General features: G+C 35.6%; 1 protein-coding gene across 4 annotated transcripts in view; it reads right to left on the minus strand.

The window, feature by feature from the left end:
- The window catches only part of ADGRG6 (adhesion G protein-coupled receptor G6), a 131,392-nt gene that overhangs the window by 22,844 nt on the left and 92,172 nt on the right, over window positions 1-16,376 (minus strand). For all 4 annotated transcript variants that reach the window (XM_081038530.1, XM_081038529.1, XM_081038532.1 and 1 more), the window contains 9 exons: window positions 16,162-16,304; window positions 13,651-13,762; window positions 12,243-12,307; window positions 11,406-11,616; window positions 10,207-10,378; window positions 8,677-8,817; window positions 6,400-6,504; window positions 4,702-4,747; window positions 3,259-3,365 (listed from right to left, as the gene is read on the minus strand). In XM_081038530.1, the coding sequence (XP_080894656.1) occupies window positions 3,259-3,365; window positions 4,702-4,747; window positions 6,400-6,504; window positions 8,677-8,817; window positions 10,207-10,378; window positions 11,406-11,616; window positions 12,243-12,307; window positions 13,651-13,762; window positions 16,162-16,304 (1,102 nt within the window). The remainder of the gene's footprint in view (window positions 1-3,258; window positions 3,366-4,701; window positions 4,748-6,399; window positions 6,505-8,676; window positions 8,818-10,206; window positions 10,379-11,405; window positions 11,617-12,242; window positions 12,308-13,650; window positions 13,763-16,161; window positions 16,305-16,376) is intronic.

Consider the following 16,376-nt stretch of genomic DNA (forward strand, 5'->3'; position numbering starts at 1 on the left):
TCCTAATATTTGCAGGGCCAGGGGCGCAAGTACAAATGGAGGCTGTGGTGGTGCTCATGGGACCTGGGTTCTTTGCCTGGTAGGCCAGGGCTCAGCCAACAGACAGCCAGAGGCTGGTGCTGGCACTGAGGTTATTAGGCTCGGAGGTTGGTATTGAGGTTCTGAACTGTGGTCATTCCAAAGCATGGTATGTATGAAGTGGGGTACCTTTTTTTCATAAATGAGAACCCACTAAGAGTTTTTCAGTCATCGTTTTCTGATCCCTGTAGACTTGAAAGGGCACCATTCAAAGTATTAGAGGTTGTTGTAGAATTGCAAGAAGTAAACACTTTCTAGCATATATTAATAAGAAGTATTAACTTCATTGTGTTAAGGCGGACTTGCAAAGTCTAGGCCTGGTAGAAAAAAACTATTTTCCTTGAATGAGGAATTGGGATTGGGACAAATCATGAGTTAAGAACAATCACTTAATCCTGGTTGGAGGAGAAAAACGTTTTCATTATACATATCTTCTAAAATGGAGCCTTCTTGGGAAAGGGACATATTCCAAAAATAATATCTAGTTTAAAATTTTAGGTCTTAAATTATTTTTGAAAATGTCTGTTTTATAAGTTTTTCATTCTATTTTCATTAATTTTTCACCAAAATGTCAATAAAATCTGCTACTCGCACAAAATAAGGTAGTGTTTATATGTGTGTGAAATGAAATGGGACTTAGCTCCAGGTCTGATGCAGTAAGGAGCAGGGACAGTACCTCTGTGACACCAAGAAATGCACCAAGTGATAAAATTCAGCAGGTGCTCAGGGTTAGAGCTCAGGGTTAGAGAGGACCTTCCCTATCCTCTCCTTGGAACCCCTCAAAACACTGAGAGGATATCGGACTCCCATAGCACATGGCATAGAGTTCAAGTCAGTACCACTTGACTCACAGATAAATCACCTCAAATGGCATTTTGGTTACTCTAAGATTTCATTAGGCCAGAAAAATGTCTTGAGGAAATCTCCAAGGGACTTGTCATTACTGCTTGAAAAACATATGCTCCTATCTAGGCCAGACAGTTGACTTGAAAACCACAATTTAAACTTGAAAGCCACAATTTAAAATGGAAATTAAATAAAATAATGCTGTTCAGTAATACACATTCACACACAATTTTCATGCTGTTTTGTCCTTTTAGAGAATAAAGAATACAAAAATATTTATCATTCTGAACTAACCAATATGAAAATGTACTAATAAGTATAAAAATCAGTTTTACTAAAAAGAAATGTAGCAGAGATATTTGTATATTAGAAGATATGGTTATGGGTCTGAGGCACAATTTTTAAACTTCTCATATGGTGAGTGAGACAGGGGGCAATGCAGACTCTGGGATTATCTTATACAAGTGAATAAAGAGCTTGCAAATCAAGAGATTCTTAACAAAGTCTTGGTGGTCTGGAAAAGCTGACAGGATATGGGCCCATCGCCAGAAAGGATAAATTCTGGAAACTTTTTCATCCAGTAGTTTATAATCCCACAAAAGCAACCAATGTGAAAAGTAGAAGGATAGCACTTAAAAAAATGAAAATATCCGTATACGTGTAAAATCAGATGGCAACAGAAAAAGCAATATGTAATTGTAAACTCATAATGAAATTTAAACAATATCTGAAGAAACTGACCATTCAAAGAAGTGGGAAGTCAAACTTTGGTTATAAAGTTTGATTTATGAAGGTGGTTATAAATATGATTCATAATCATCTCTGATAGTGAATTGTGTTGTTGTTATCTATCTAATATAAGTCTTACAACACACACAGTCATGCTTAAACACACACAAACACACATGCACACAAACACAGCTGAAATAGTTAAATCAACTAAGCTAAAGCTTATATATCTGAGTGAGTTAGGAAAATAAAGTGTTTTCTGAAAAAAAGAGCATGGAAGAAAACAGGAATTTTTCTTTGAATCACTTAGGGAAAACATGCTATAGTTTAATTGTTAATTTTCATGCTCTAGCAGTAGAGAAAAAATATTTATACTTTGAGAAAGTTAAAAAGTTATTTTCTATGATTGTCACCTTTTTAAATGACTTGTTCTTATCCCTCTGAGCATTTTGTACTGGATTGTCAGGAAAATTACAACTTGCAGGGTTGCCATAGGACAATGGCCATTTACATAGGCCAAGTAGATTCATGAGCCAAACACTACATCCCACAGTTCTCACTGCTTCCTTCCAGTCCCACAGGAAGTGGGTGTAAGATTGAAGGGAGGGGATAAACATAACCTGATGTCTGTCATTGGAATTCGAAGAGTTTTATTGCCTCAGCACACATTAATCTCATCTCCAACTAAAAAACAAATATGGCTTGATCCTTTTATGGAAACTAGACAGAAACAATGGCTCTGCTATGATCTGAAGGGTGTACTGGGCACCAGAAAAGTGTCTAAAAAACACAAGTGTATTAGATATAAGGTAAAAGTATGAGTCTGTGGATAAATTCAAACAAGTCATGGGAGGTAGGGCAGCTCTAGAAAATCTGGTGGGATGGAAAAAAAAAGTCGAGGCAATCTAATTTTTGTTTAAAACCGTGGGATAGACTGGCTAGTGGGATAAAAACAGGGCCATAGGAAAGAAGGAAGAAAAGAAGGAAAGGATGATATGAAGGCCTAATAGTGAGAGAAATGCTGTCTCTCTCGCAGGCCTGAAAACTCCATATTATCTTTGTAACTAGTCTGTCCTATGAGGCTGTGATCTCCAAGACGAGAATGGCAGTCATTTTAGGACACAGCTGGCTCACCGAGCATAGTACCTAGTACAAAGTAACATTCAAACACATTGAGTGATAAAATTTATAAGAAAGAACATTTTTGATCAAACTTTTTACAATTCCCTTCCATGTTAGTAAACCCAACATTTTCTTCCTCTTTAACCTTTCTCTCTCCCCCACTCCCTCTCTGTCTCTGACTCCCTATTTCTCTCTTAATTCAATGGTCTCATGATGATTTCCTTTTTTTCAGGATTATTTATCATTGCTGTTCATGCTATGAAAAACAGTAGGGTTATTTCCTATAATTACTTTTGCATATTTTTAATATATGATCTCTAATTATATTCTTCATTAAAAATCAAGATTCAGGGTACAGATAAAAATTATCTGGAAATAATTCCCCAAACACATAAGCTAAAAATGCTGACTCACACACACACATAAAAAGTATGCCTTCCAAAATTATATCATTTCAAAATGAGCTTAGAAATCCGCCCCTACCATCAGAACTCCAAAGTGTGTGAGGTGGTCACACAGGCAGACCGTCTCGCTTGCACCTGAATCTGTGTATGCAGTACATCCTGATGTATTCCAAAATCCAGAACCTTCTGCAGGAGGAAGTCAACAAACAGTATGAAAATAACAGCAGGTCAGTTCTTTCTCTATAATGGATGATAGCTTCTTCAAAGAAATATGCCTCAATTTCTTGTACCTCACAGTTTATCTGTAAAATGGACACTATTTTTAACGCTGCCAATAGTTAGAATACTTTAGATTCCTGGAATCACAGAATGCTAGTGCTGGGTGGGTAGACAGAGATTATCTAGTCGGTGGTTTTCAACTGTGCTCCACTGAAGTGCCTCAGGGGTTCTGCAAAAGTTTGATTCAAGCTTAATATTTAATATATTATAAAATAGACTTCTATAAAAAGAACATCCTTTTTCAAATATGTTACATACTAAGGAAATCTCTGGAGATCAACACATGCTTTTTCTTGGGTCAGTCTGTTTTTGTGAAGACATGAGAACAAGGAAGGTCTTATGTACACAGAAGTCATGAATGACAACAGCTTATAGTAAATGCCTTTAATACATCTATTCTGACTTTTGTGGTATGGTGTGGAATATGAGCAACTCATAGATTTGAAGAATATTTTAAGACAGAAAGGTAATAATATCATTTTAAACTATGTATCTAGTAAATCAGGATCTTCTCTAAATGGAGTAACTAAAAACCAAACAACAACAACAACAAAAACTTTCCAGCTATGATAAAGAATATTAAAAAAAGAGGTTTGGAAATCTTTAGACTACATTTCTACCAAGAAGCATCCTGCACTAGCATTGGTTTGATTTGGCCATGATAATCCCATTGGGGAACGCAAGGAAATGTGACCGAACTTTAGATTTCCACACCTTACACCTAGAGATTAACCTCTTAATTTTGCCTTTCTCTCTTGATTGTCAAATGTCATTTTGAAGGCACATATATTCTTTCAAGTAATACATACCCATTATAACCATTCCTATATTTACATTCCTTTAGTGTGCTTCCTCCCATAATCGGAAGTCTGCAAGCTGGGTTTTTAATTATATGCCTTATGCATATCAAATAAAATCCTCAGAAGTGTCATAGAAGAATGAGATCAAGGGTACATTGACATTAGTCTAAAATGGCACTAAAAACGCATACTCTATTTTATAAATAACTGAAATCACAGAGGTTTGATTAAAAAAAAAAAGGCAAGTCTGCCTATTTCCCCTTGCAATGAACAAAAAGTTATAGAAACTAGAATTCATTTCCCAAACTAAAATTTGCTCCTCAGTTGCCATCACTCTTATATTGTGACTCACTCTGGTCTGGGGTGAAATGAAAGGAAACGGGAGTGTCCACCAATGTTTAAAATTCAGTTGTTATTCAGACAGTCCATATTTTAAAACTTACCATTTTTGTTCAGATCCCAGAAGGCACAGATGGGAGTAGGCCCTGTCTATATTAACACAAGAATAAACATGTGAAACTGTGTTTAGAATAAATGGAAAATCACATGATTTGAATATGGGAAAATTGTAAAATGCTAAGGTTTTCACAAAGAAATAGAGCAGCATTAGTCATGCTAAGAATGGCAGGCAGTCTAGGAATCAACTATAACCTCACGAGGAATTGTGTTACTCATTTACCTAAGAGTTACTATATTTGTCCCATCATAAAATGTTATGCTTACCATTTAGCAAAGCTCTTTACATTGTAATTGCATTTCATCTTTAAAATTCTCCCTTAGGTCTAGGTATATGCCCAAAAATATTGAAAGGAAGGAGTCAGATAGATATCTGGACCCCCATGTTCAAAGCTGTATTATTCACAACAGTCAAAGCATGGAAGCAATCAAAGTGTCCATCGATGGATGAATGAATAAACAAAACGTAGAAGATATAGATAGATAGATAGATAGATAGATAGATAGATAGATAGATAGATAGATAGATAGAGACAGACATATATATCTAAAATGGAAATATTATCCAGCCTTATAAAGGGAGGAAATTCTGATACATGCTCTATAATATGGATGAACCTTGAAAATACTATGTTAAGTGAAATAGGCCAGACACAAAAGGATGAATGCTGTATGATTCCATTTAAATGAAGTACCTAGAGTAGTTAAATTCAAAGACGACAGAAAGCAGAATGGCGGTTACCAGGGGCTAGTGTCGGGGGGCAGGTAATGGGGAGTTGTTTAATCGGTACACAGTTTCAGTTGGGGAATATGAAACAGTTCTAAAGGTGGATGTGATGATGGTTGCAGAACAATGTGAATGTGTTCAATGTGACTGAACTGTACCCTTAAAAATAGTTAAAGCAGTAAATTGGGTTATATGTATTTTGCCACACTAAAAAATTGCTTTATGGATGAAGGAGCTGAAACAAAGGAGGCCAAAGGGTAAAACAAGGAGGGCAGAGGGATTCGTGACAAAGCAGAGCTAGTTCTTAGATGACTTAATGTCCAAGCCTTAGTCCTTATCAGCCAGTTCACTTCCCACCCGCCTTCCTGCCTTGCCTAATAAATGGCAGAATCGTGACTGGGACCCTCCATAAAAGAGAAAAACCTATGCCTGGGCCACAGGGACAATACAAATGCTCATATAATTTTGATCAAATAAACAGATGATAGCAAGGGTAATGAAGCAATTAAAAAAACAACCTTTGCCAAGATTTTAGACAACTGCTAACCTCCCCCAAAATAAGTCAAGCCTTTTCCCCTCTAGCAGTGATTTTTGACGTCTTAAAAACACACACACACACACAAAACCCCACAACAACCCAAACCTTTAATGGTATGATTGTACAACTGCATCTAATTGATCTCAAGTAAAAAATGTCGTTTGTTTAGAAATAATGGCCCTTTTCTTCAGTCCCATTCTCCTTCTAACTGTTGAATGCTAGGTAAGACTAATCTCTCTTAGTTGCCACCATTTACCGTGACCTTGGAATAGGACTTGATGAGCTATTGTCCCCTTTTGGAAAATTGTCCCCCTCAAAAAAAGTGTCAGTTACCTCTTTTCACGTCATGTAGAAAAAATGGCCTCCCATTTCCCTGAAATCATCTGTCTCTGCTCTATTGCTATTTGTAGATTTTCTTACCTGGTTTCTTGTATGTTTGATTTTAATTCGAACTGGATCCTTCAGATTCTGGATAGTAATGTTTCCAATACTGCATGCCATCACATAACTCACTAAGGTGCCTTTCTTGGTTTTGACAACATTTTAAAGAAAAAGAAATTGTGTATTAGTCAGGAGTACACACTTGTATTTTATTTTGCTGCTCCAAAATAAGCAAACCATCAGCGCTTTTGACACTTAGGATCTTTATTAAGATCTTCAATTATAGAACATCCTGTTTATAAGCTCAAATTGCTGGCTTTCCTGAAAAAGCTTTGCTCTTTTCCTTATTATAATAAATACATTGAGAGAACATGAGGAGCCAATGTCGTGAGGCACTTCATAAAGCTTCATTCTAGATTGCTGTGACTGATGCCAGCTAGTTAACATCTGAAACAACGCAAACCCATAAATAAATAAAACGCATAAACTCATGAAAAGCTGTGAAACAATAATATCACTTCCCTACCCTAGAAAATAGATGAAGTCGTTTTCCTTTAGAGAAGTATGAAGAAAATATGGTGTGACAAATAAAAAACAATTCATCTTTCATATCTGTGCCAACAGCCTGACGTGTTTACTAATTTACACTAACTGTAATTAGACTGGATTAAAGGCCCATCCAGACTTCTGCCTTCTCTGATTGCATACTTGCTGGCATCTGTAGCTTCCACGTCAGAAACAAGCTTGTCAAAAAACAAAATTAGTGAATCTGTGGGCAAAATAATTAGGACTGATAGAATATCTGTCCAACGAGATATCCTTTCTTCTTCCCTTTGTGTTTCTTGTCAAACCTCCTGAAATTCTTTATTGCAGCTTATAAAGTCAGTTGTTTTGGAATAATTGCAGGATTTTTTTACATGCCAAATACATCTCAGCATTCAGAATATAGCTTCTTATTACTTTTGTACGGGCATTCTCAATAAAGTCAGCTGCGACTTTTCTTAAAAAAAGAAAACTTGTATTTTGTTCACTATGTGAGGGGAGAATTATAGAACCCTTAAATTTCTTTTACTCTACGATAAACTGACTTTAAAAATCAAACACATTTCCTAATAACAACAGTGACTGGAAAATGCCAAAGGAGAAGGAAAAGATGGTGTGGAGAAGATAAGACTCAAAATGAAACAAAGACAGAGTCTTATTCAGAGTTGTCCCAAACTCTTCCCACTGTGCTCAACCTCTCCTCTGAAGGGACCACCCGTGTCTGCCCCATCATTCACATTCTGTGACACCTGTTGCACGTTTGGTATTGTTTTCAAAGGTGACATGATTGTAAGCCTCAAATAATTTTAACAAATGCAGTTTTATGTGTTTGTGGCTATTAAATCCTTCAGAGTAATTAGATGTAATTGCACTGTTAATCTACTCAAAACTTTTTATATAGATTGTTCCTAAGACTTTTGTTGATAAAATTTTAAAGTTTTGGAATTAATTACTATAAACTATTCCATGGTATTCCTTTTACTTACATGCCGCCTACTTTGTCTTTCTTCCACATGTGACATATAGGGCAAATCTATCAGAATCCTTGAGACTTGCCACTTTCTCTTACATAGGTCTCATTGTTTGATATACACTGGTATCTCCAATTTAATAGATAACTTTTATTTTTTAGAAAAAGGCTGAGTAAAACTGCTCTAGATCGGGTTGTACTTTCAAAGGGAACCAGAGGTCACCAGTGTTTGCTGGCAGTGGATTTCCTAGTATCTAGAAATGATGCCAATAAAAATGATAATATGTGCTTAGCACAATGCCACCCTACTCTGGGAATGTGTGAAGGCCAAAGGTCATTTGAAATACTAATGGGAAAACTGATTAAAGCCAAGAATGCTGCTCATTATGTAAATAGTGCTTCCTGCTGAATTAAAGCAAAACAAAACAAAACCTTTCCTTTGGCGCTCTCAATTTCTTTAACTCCAAAGGTTTAAATTGCTGGAGAGCATAACATATTTAACAAAAGTTTTCATAAATAGTAACTTCTCTATGAATTCCATTTCTAATTATATCATGCAAGTCTTAAGCTAATATCTGATTTATTTAAAAAAAAACTTAAGTGAACACATCTGTTGATACTCATGTAGTCATTTGTAATAAAATATTTAAACAATTATGTTAATTTTTTTTTCATTTTTGAAAGTACAGTAGGTTAATTTTTCTATCTCTGGATATATTTTCAAAGAATCTAAACTTTCATTTTCCTTTTGAACAGAGAATCTCAATTTGCAATTGAAAAATAATACTTTAATGAACACTTACCTGGAAAAGTCCAGTTTTATTGAAGAAAGTAAACTGTGCTCTTTTAACTAATACAGAATATTCCTGACTTAAGTTCTTAAGTAAGCTTGGAGGCAAAATGACAGAAGCCAATGGATCCATTTGTCCATTCTCAAAATCCATCTGTCACACAAAGAGATATGTTGGTTGAGTAATCACAGTTAAATTGCAATGATAAATTTACTTCACATGCTGAGAAAAGCAGGAGAACAACTATCAGTAACACCTTGGCTGGGACCAGGACTTCCCTTTATCTCTACCACAGTGCCTGCCCTCCTGGTGTACCCCTGTAGACAAAGGTATAGATCTCACTGAGGTTTGCAAATGTGGCAAAACAGAAAATGTGCTGAATTTAACTAAGGCAAGTGAGATATCTACAAATCAATTAATATTTTCAAGTATAAGACTTAGAGGTATACCTCACGGATTTTGAGCTTTCCTCAAAACACACTGGGAAAAATAACTATCCAAACAATGGCTGGAGTTAATGTATTTGATTGCTGAGAATCAGTATCTCCACATAGAGAAAGCAGCTGAAGTTTCACGAACACTCTTGGATGTCATTTTTCTTGAACCCACAGATCAGGCCAAAGAGTGTTTTTCTTGCAAATGGACTTGGAATGAGACGGAGGCTGACTGAGTTTTCACTCTTAAAATGCCAAACAAAATTACTCCACAGAGCCTCGAGTCTAAAGCAAAATAAAGTTCTCCTTTATATCTAGATTTTAAAATATTTTATCTTGGTTTTTCGCCACAGCTAAGAAGTATTACATGCGACTTGTGCATTCTCCCATGTCAAGGACGATGTCTCAATCATTTCATTTGCCCACATGGCGAACACTGTCTAGCACACAGTAGGAACTTGAGAATTATTTGCTGAAGTGTCACTTGAACAGGTCAAAGAGGCTCTCCAGCCTTCATCTGACCGCAGCTGTCTTGTCCAGCCTCACCATCACCTGTCCTTTCCAGCCTTCTACATCACGGGTTCTCAGAGTAGAATCTTCTGACCAGCAATATCAGCCACACATGGGAATTTGTTAAAACTGCAATTTAGAGCTCCACCTTGGACTGATTAGATTACAATCTCTGGGAATGGGATCCCGTAATCTGTTTTGCCAAGTTCACCAGGTGTGTGATTATTACACACATCTGGCAGAGCTACCATTAGAGAATATACCATGCTTCATCCCACCTTTGGGCCCTTAATAAAGCTCTTTCTTCTCACTGAACTTATCCCCAACCCCTACACCCAACAGGGTGGCCTCCGCTCATGCTTTAATACTTAGCTCTACTATCACCTCTTGTAGAAAGTAAGTTACCACCTAGCTTCTGAAAACATGCCTCTTCCACGTGCCCACATACCTTATGGTTATGCTACCGTTAACCTTAGTCAGCATTTGGACCTGCCTGCCACTCCTTGGACCAGTATCTCCTTGAAGGGCAACTGGTAAGTGATCAGAAAGTTTTTACCTGTCTAATTAATCAAAGTTAAAGAAACCACTATCTCATTACCTGGAAATACGATTCATTATTGCTTGGAAGACTGATGCTAAAATTTAGTATTTCACTGGTCCCTGGAGATAGGGATGATACTCCAAGAGCCAAATTCCGAGTTGTTATATTCACACGTGATGTGCTATTTAGGTCTATTTTGAAGGCCAATTCATCAATTGTTTTTAAAGCTCTAAAGAAATGAAAAGTAATACCACCATTAAATAACATGTTTTAGGTACTTACACACACATGATTAGCAAGACAAAATACAAACCAAAAAAAATTGTGTTTAAATTGTCTGATCTTAACATGAACACTCACAAAATTACACCAAACCACAAAAATAGCAGTTAATACATAGAATCACAGTGATAAATGCATCCTCAAGAGAAATAATGCTTTAAGGAAAATCAACAACTAAATCTTAGCCTTTCTTTCTTCATATGAAAAATACCCTTCCAGCTTCATAACTGAGTCAGAACCAAAGAAAATAATACAGTAAAGTTTTGAACTGTAAGACACTGTAAAAAATAGCTTATAATTACTATGTAGATAAGGTAAGTTACCTATGTCATAATTCATCTTAACAAATATAAAATTTTCATCAAAGAAATTTGGTTGAAAGGAAGGAAATTGAAAAAGTTAAACATTTTAATATTAATACATTAAATAAAATAATTGGATACAAACTGAATTGTATAAAAATGGGTACATTTTTCTCCCTGCCCCAGGCATTTTCATTCCAGAAGTATAAGAATCACACAGCTATGGCAATTCTATGCTACAGTTCATAGGACAGCAACTCATAGTGACTAAGTTATGTCTAAAAGATATGAATTGAATGTTAAGTGTCTCCTTTGCAAACAAAAAAAAGTGTCATCAATCAATTAATATTTGTGATAGTTTGCTCATCTTTTGAATTAACCTCAATTAACATTTTTCAAATGAAAATGAAATGCTGATTATGATTTTCTGGGACTATTCAATATCTTGCCAGATGACAATTCTAATCATTTTGTCAATTATATATCTACAAAAATAAATAAATAAATAAATAAGTTCATTTTGTGAATGATCTTGAGAAACATCAATGAATTTTCTAGAGATTTAAACTATGAAGTAGGAGCAACAAACATTCACATGTATGACAAATTATATAACAACACATGAATCCAATAAATTTTACTCTCCAGAAAGAAAAACAAAACAAAACTTACTCAGAAGACGATTCAAGCAAGTCACTGTCTGGACTGGTTAAGATATTAGAAAATATATTCATTAAAGTTGAGCCAAGAGTTATATCAATGTTTTCTTCTTTATTCACAATCCTTTTGACTTGTTCTACAATGCTGGTAATATTGGCTGAATTTAAGGTCTGTCCATCACCAGTTAAATTTAAAATCTGATTGGCAACTTCATTTGCTTCTCCTACAAAAAGGCAGAAGAAATAACATGCAGAGTGTTACTGTTTTTTGAGCATTTCCAGGATCCAAAATATAGTGTGATATTTCACTTCATAGTTGAAGCAGGAAATCAGGCAGGGTTTCTGTGTATAAACCCTAATAACAATCTTCACCAAAGTATTTCTTTACATAAAGAGACTAACTTCTCTCTTTAGTAATATATAAATTGTGCTTTTGAGAAATTTAAGCAAATAACTAAAGGGACCAACAAATAGCTAAGAGAACCAAATAGCTTAAAGGGACCAATATTCACATATAGTTCTAAGAGAAATGCACCCAATATCACTGAGTAAGTGTAAATTTGTGGTTTAAAAAATAATTGAAAACTATAAAACATTGATGCAAATATAAATTGGTATATTATTTTTAAATCTTTTCTACAATTTTCTATTTTTAACCTCCTTCAGAATGAAGGTGGGGTAGAATGAGAAAAAACAGCATCTTCTAAGTAAGAGAAATAATCATTTGCCTAGCTTTTAATATTACAATAGTATCACACAGCAGAAGAATGTGTCTGAATAGGATGAAAACCATGGAGTATGAGGTCATTTCAACTTGTCTTTCAGAACCAAAGAAAAATTGCTCACTTACTTGAACAATTGGAGATATCAGGAGGCCCCCAGTAGGCTAAAGATGTGTTGACAGGGTCCTGATAACTATGAAATAAAAAATATTTCACATATTTGGCATATATGACATTATAAATGGCAAAATTAGTTAATAAAAAGTTGTAGAATTTGTCTTGATATCTAGGTAAGTTTCATTTGAAAATAAAAGTATAATTCATTGAAATTAAATTCATTAAAAATTCTTATTGGAAAAAAAATCAGGTGCATGAATCATGGAAAACAAAATACTAGCAAGAGCCTGTAGCCTAACCTAGGCTTCATCTGGTAACTAAGGTTAAAGGCATATTTGGTAATATGGGTCAAGTACTGCTTTAAGAACTTTCTGGATACAATCTGATGTTTATTTCACATAACGCTGTAAAGCAGATTATACTCCACGTTTTATAGATGAGGAAAAAGACTAAGATAAGCCAAGGAATTTTCCAAGGTCTCTCAGCCAGGAAGAGGTAGACTCATGTTTCACATTCAAGTCTTAAAAGTCTCTATACCCCCTTATTTCCTCCTTAGCATGTGTCAAACACAGCAGTAGGTTCAAACTATTATACCATGTTTCCCGGAAAATAAGACCTAGCCGGATCAACAGCTTATATTAAAATAAGACCAGGTCTAATATAATATAATACTCGGTATAATATAATATAATACAATACTGGGTATAATATAATATATATATAATACTGGGTATAACATAATATAATAATATAATATAATATAATATAATATAATTTAATTTAATACCAGGTCTTACATTAAGTTTGGCTCTATTAGAGCTGATGGTCCAGCTGGGTCTTATTTTTGGAAACACGGTATTTCTACTTGGCAGTTCCAGTTTCTGAATTCCTCCACTAAGAGAACTCTACTTGGACATAAGGTAGAGGGTGAAGAACTGGGATTGACTTGCAGTTGACCTGTCTGAGGTTTCTGTTCAACATTTAGGGAAAATCTATACACTGACAGCCTCCATTAGAAGACTGCCCTAACATGGATCCTGTCTTTATTCTCTTTTGCTGCCTCTTCCCCCTCCAAAAGTAGCCACTCCAAATAGCTTAAAAGTCTTAGAGTTTCAGAGGTATGTTCAAAGGCTGTGAGCTGGCCTGGTTCATCCATATACCCGGTGCTTCGCTCTTTCCAAATTTCTCCATCTTTGGAAAAGGCAAAATTAGCATGTTTCTTGGAGTAAAAATACTTTTATTGGTAATCTACCTGCTTCATCTTTACCCCCCATGGTGTGTATGATTTAGGCACACACAGAGATTCCTGTCCTTCTTTCTAAACAATACACAATGCCTGGGAACCGTGGTGCAACATGCATAAGAACCCTGGGAAGATAGATGACGTGGAGTTTGCTGGCAAGTCAATGAAAGTATTACCATATCCGTGAAGCAGAATAGTTCCTCTTTCCTGGACAAGGAAGCTTATATTCAGATGGTGCAATAAGTGGCCATTGATAGCCTTTGGGATCTTCCTCAGCAATACAAAAAGCTATGTGAAAATAAGAACCAACATGAGAAATATTAATCTATTTTTTGAAATTAGAGGTACACGATGAGAGCAAAACAATCATGCTGGTAATTACGTATTTATTTTATGTAATACTAAAATATTAGGCTTTATGTTCAGAATTTGTAAAAATTTAGAAGTTATGAAAAAATAAACATTTAATGCATTTCAGATACAAAAGTTATTACAGCTTACAAAACCATCAAATAAAATCACATATTTACATGAGCATAAAATGTAACATATATTATGATTCTAATGTAAATCACTAGTAGATAAAATCAGTAAAATAAAGATTTATTCAAGAAATACACACTACACAAAATGAAAATAGTCCTGAAAAATTCAAAGTGTAAATTCCCCACTGATCTTATTTTTCAAAAGAATGTCTCCATAGTATTATCATTGAATTGTGAGCATATTTTATGGAAAAATCTCCAACTGCTTTTAAAGCATCTTCTACCCAGAAGTCCGCTGGGGAAATGGCAAGAAGACACCTGTGAGCCATCTTCACCATCTTACACATACACTTTCATCCTCAAATCATCCCACCTGTTGTTTGAGAACTCCTTGGGTCAGTGTCATGCCATAAATAATTTACAATTTCAAAAATACCAAAATAAAAGCAATATATCAACAACAACAAAATCTTGTATCTCAGTACTGAAAAATAGCAAGTTATATCAGACTATTGGGAATCAATATTGCAGTCACCAATTTTTAAACATTTCAATAACCTTTCCATCTTATTCTGAGCCTTAAAATTGTCAGGGTTTGACTCTTTTTTTTTTCTTCAGTTGGTAGAAACTTTTCTTCACAGAACCACGTGCAGAAAAACAACAGAGTGTAGGATTTAAATTAAGTGGTATAAATTAACATGTCTAAGTATGCAAAGAGAGTTCTTCTGGGATTCCTCAGCCGCTGGGGTCAGAGAAATGGTTAGTCCTCACAGGGCTACTTCATCATATATAAACTGCCATTGGTCAAGCTACTTCTTTGTGGAGATTCCTATGTGTGAAAGGGTAACATTTGTATGTCCTCACCCCCAAGAAGCCCTGCTTGTAAAGGAACAAGCAATTTCTCACAGATGCTCAGAAACTGTTGATGATGACTTGCATTCTTCCATCTCTGTGAGTTCTTTGTAAATGTGTATGTTGACCCATTAGAGATGGGTGGTTCCCTGTAGAAGCTAAGATGCCGGCTCCTTTATTACACTGTGATTCTGGCCTCAGTCATAATCACGCTTTTTAGAGGCCGAGGAATATAGTTGCTTCCCCTACTTCAACCTCCTGCCGTGTGTTTAAGGAAAAGTGTCAAAATTTTCTTTTGATCTCCACTAATGTACCTAATCATAATATCGTTGTAATTATATAATAACATTAGAACAATAACTTTGCTTTTGTTGTCCAGATTTTTGATCATTTGCTTTTCTAAACTTTGCCTATCAAACCTCCTTTATTTATTTATTTAAGTATCTAAGTGCTGAGGAATGTGCTGGGTCCTGGGAAGAGGTGGGAAGTTAAAGAAAAATAAGATGTGTTCTTACGCCAGAGGAAATTCCTGTTTAAAGGAAATACATATAACACAAATAGGTCCAGTTAAATACTCTGGTCTTCTAATGTCCACGGTGCTCTAGGTATGTGGGCAGCAGGAAGTGGGGGCTCAAGGCACTGATATCTGTCCATACAAGTGACAACAGAAAAGGCTTCATAGAAGGAGTGGCTTGGGGCTGTCTTTAAAACTACATAGGTGATGAGCAGGTAGATGGTGAGAGTAGAGAAGGGCAGCTTGGGCAAAGACATAGAAAGGAGGTATAAGAGAGACGGCAGGTTTGGGGAGGTGCGCGCAGTACCACTCATGTGGCTGGAGCTTAGAATGTAAATGGTGGCTAGGGAAGAGTTGAATCTAGGTCCTGGATAACTCCCAGTTTTTTGGCCTATTCCAGTGAAGACAGTGGTGTCATTCATTAATGGAGACAGATCCGGTAGAGGAGGAAATGTTTTATAATCAATTCCTTTTATAAGATTTACCTCATTAGAGTTCCCACATGCACATATATATACACTCTTTATTCCTAAAGTTGAAGCCAGTCTGGTCAAGACTATCCTGGCATTGTGCTCTGACTCTTAGTATTATCATAATCCCTCCCCCCACCCCACCCCGCAAAAAGAGAGTATAAACTCTCCTCTGCCTCTTTCATTCCTTTAGATTCATAGGCATTGATTTGCTGCAATGTCAACACTATGATGAATTTCATCAATAGAAAAAATAGCTTTAAATAAGCAACAACACACGTAGGACGAATATTTTTGTTGTTGTTTCAATTAAACCTAATAGTTAGATAAAACGCATATTATAAAAAAAATATTAAAGGCACTCACCCAGTTGCTTCACATTCACTGTATATAGCCTCAAGCCGTCATCCAGGGACTCATTACTTTTCAAGAGCTTCTGCTGAATGACTTTTCCTTCTAAATTGAGATTGTTGGTAGCATTGTAAACTAGAAGGGCCCAAATCACCAACCTAGGAAAACATTGTAGATAGAACGGTTGTTGGGTTGGTTGTTTTTTTGTTTTTGTCTTTTTTTTGGTAAAA

The sequence above is a fragment of the Rhinolophus hipposideros genome, assembly GCF_964194185.1.
Source record: "Rhinolophus hipposideros genome assembly, chromosome: 3".
In the NCBI taxonomy this organism is placed as follows: domain Eukaryota; kingdom Metazoa; phylum Chordata; class Mammalia; order Chiroptera; family Rhinolophidae; genus Rhinolophus; species Rhinolophus hipposideros.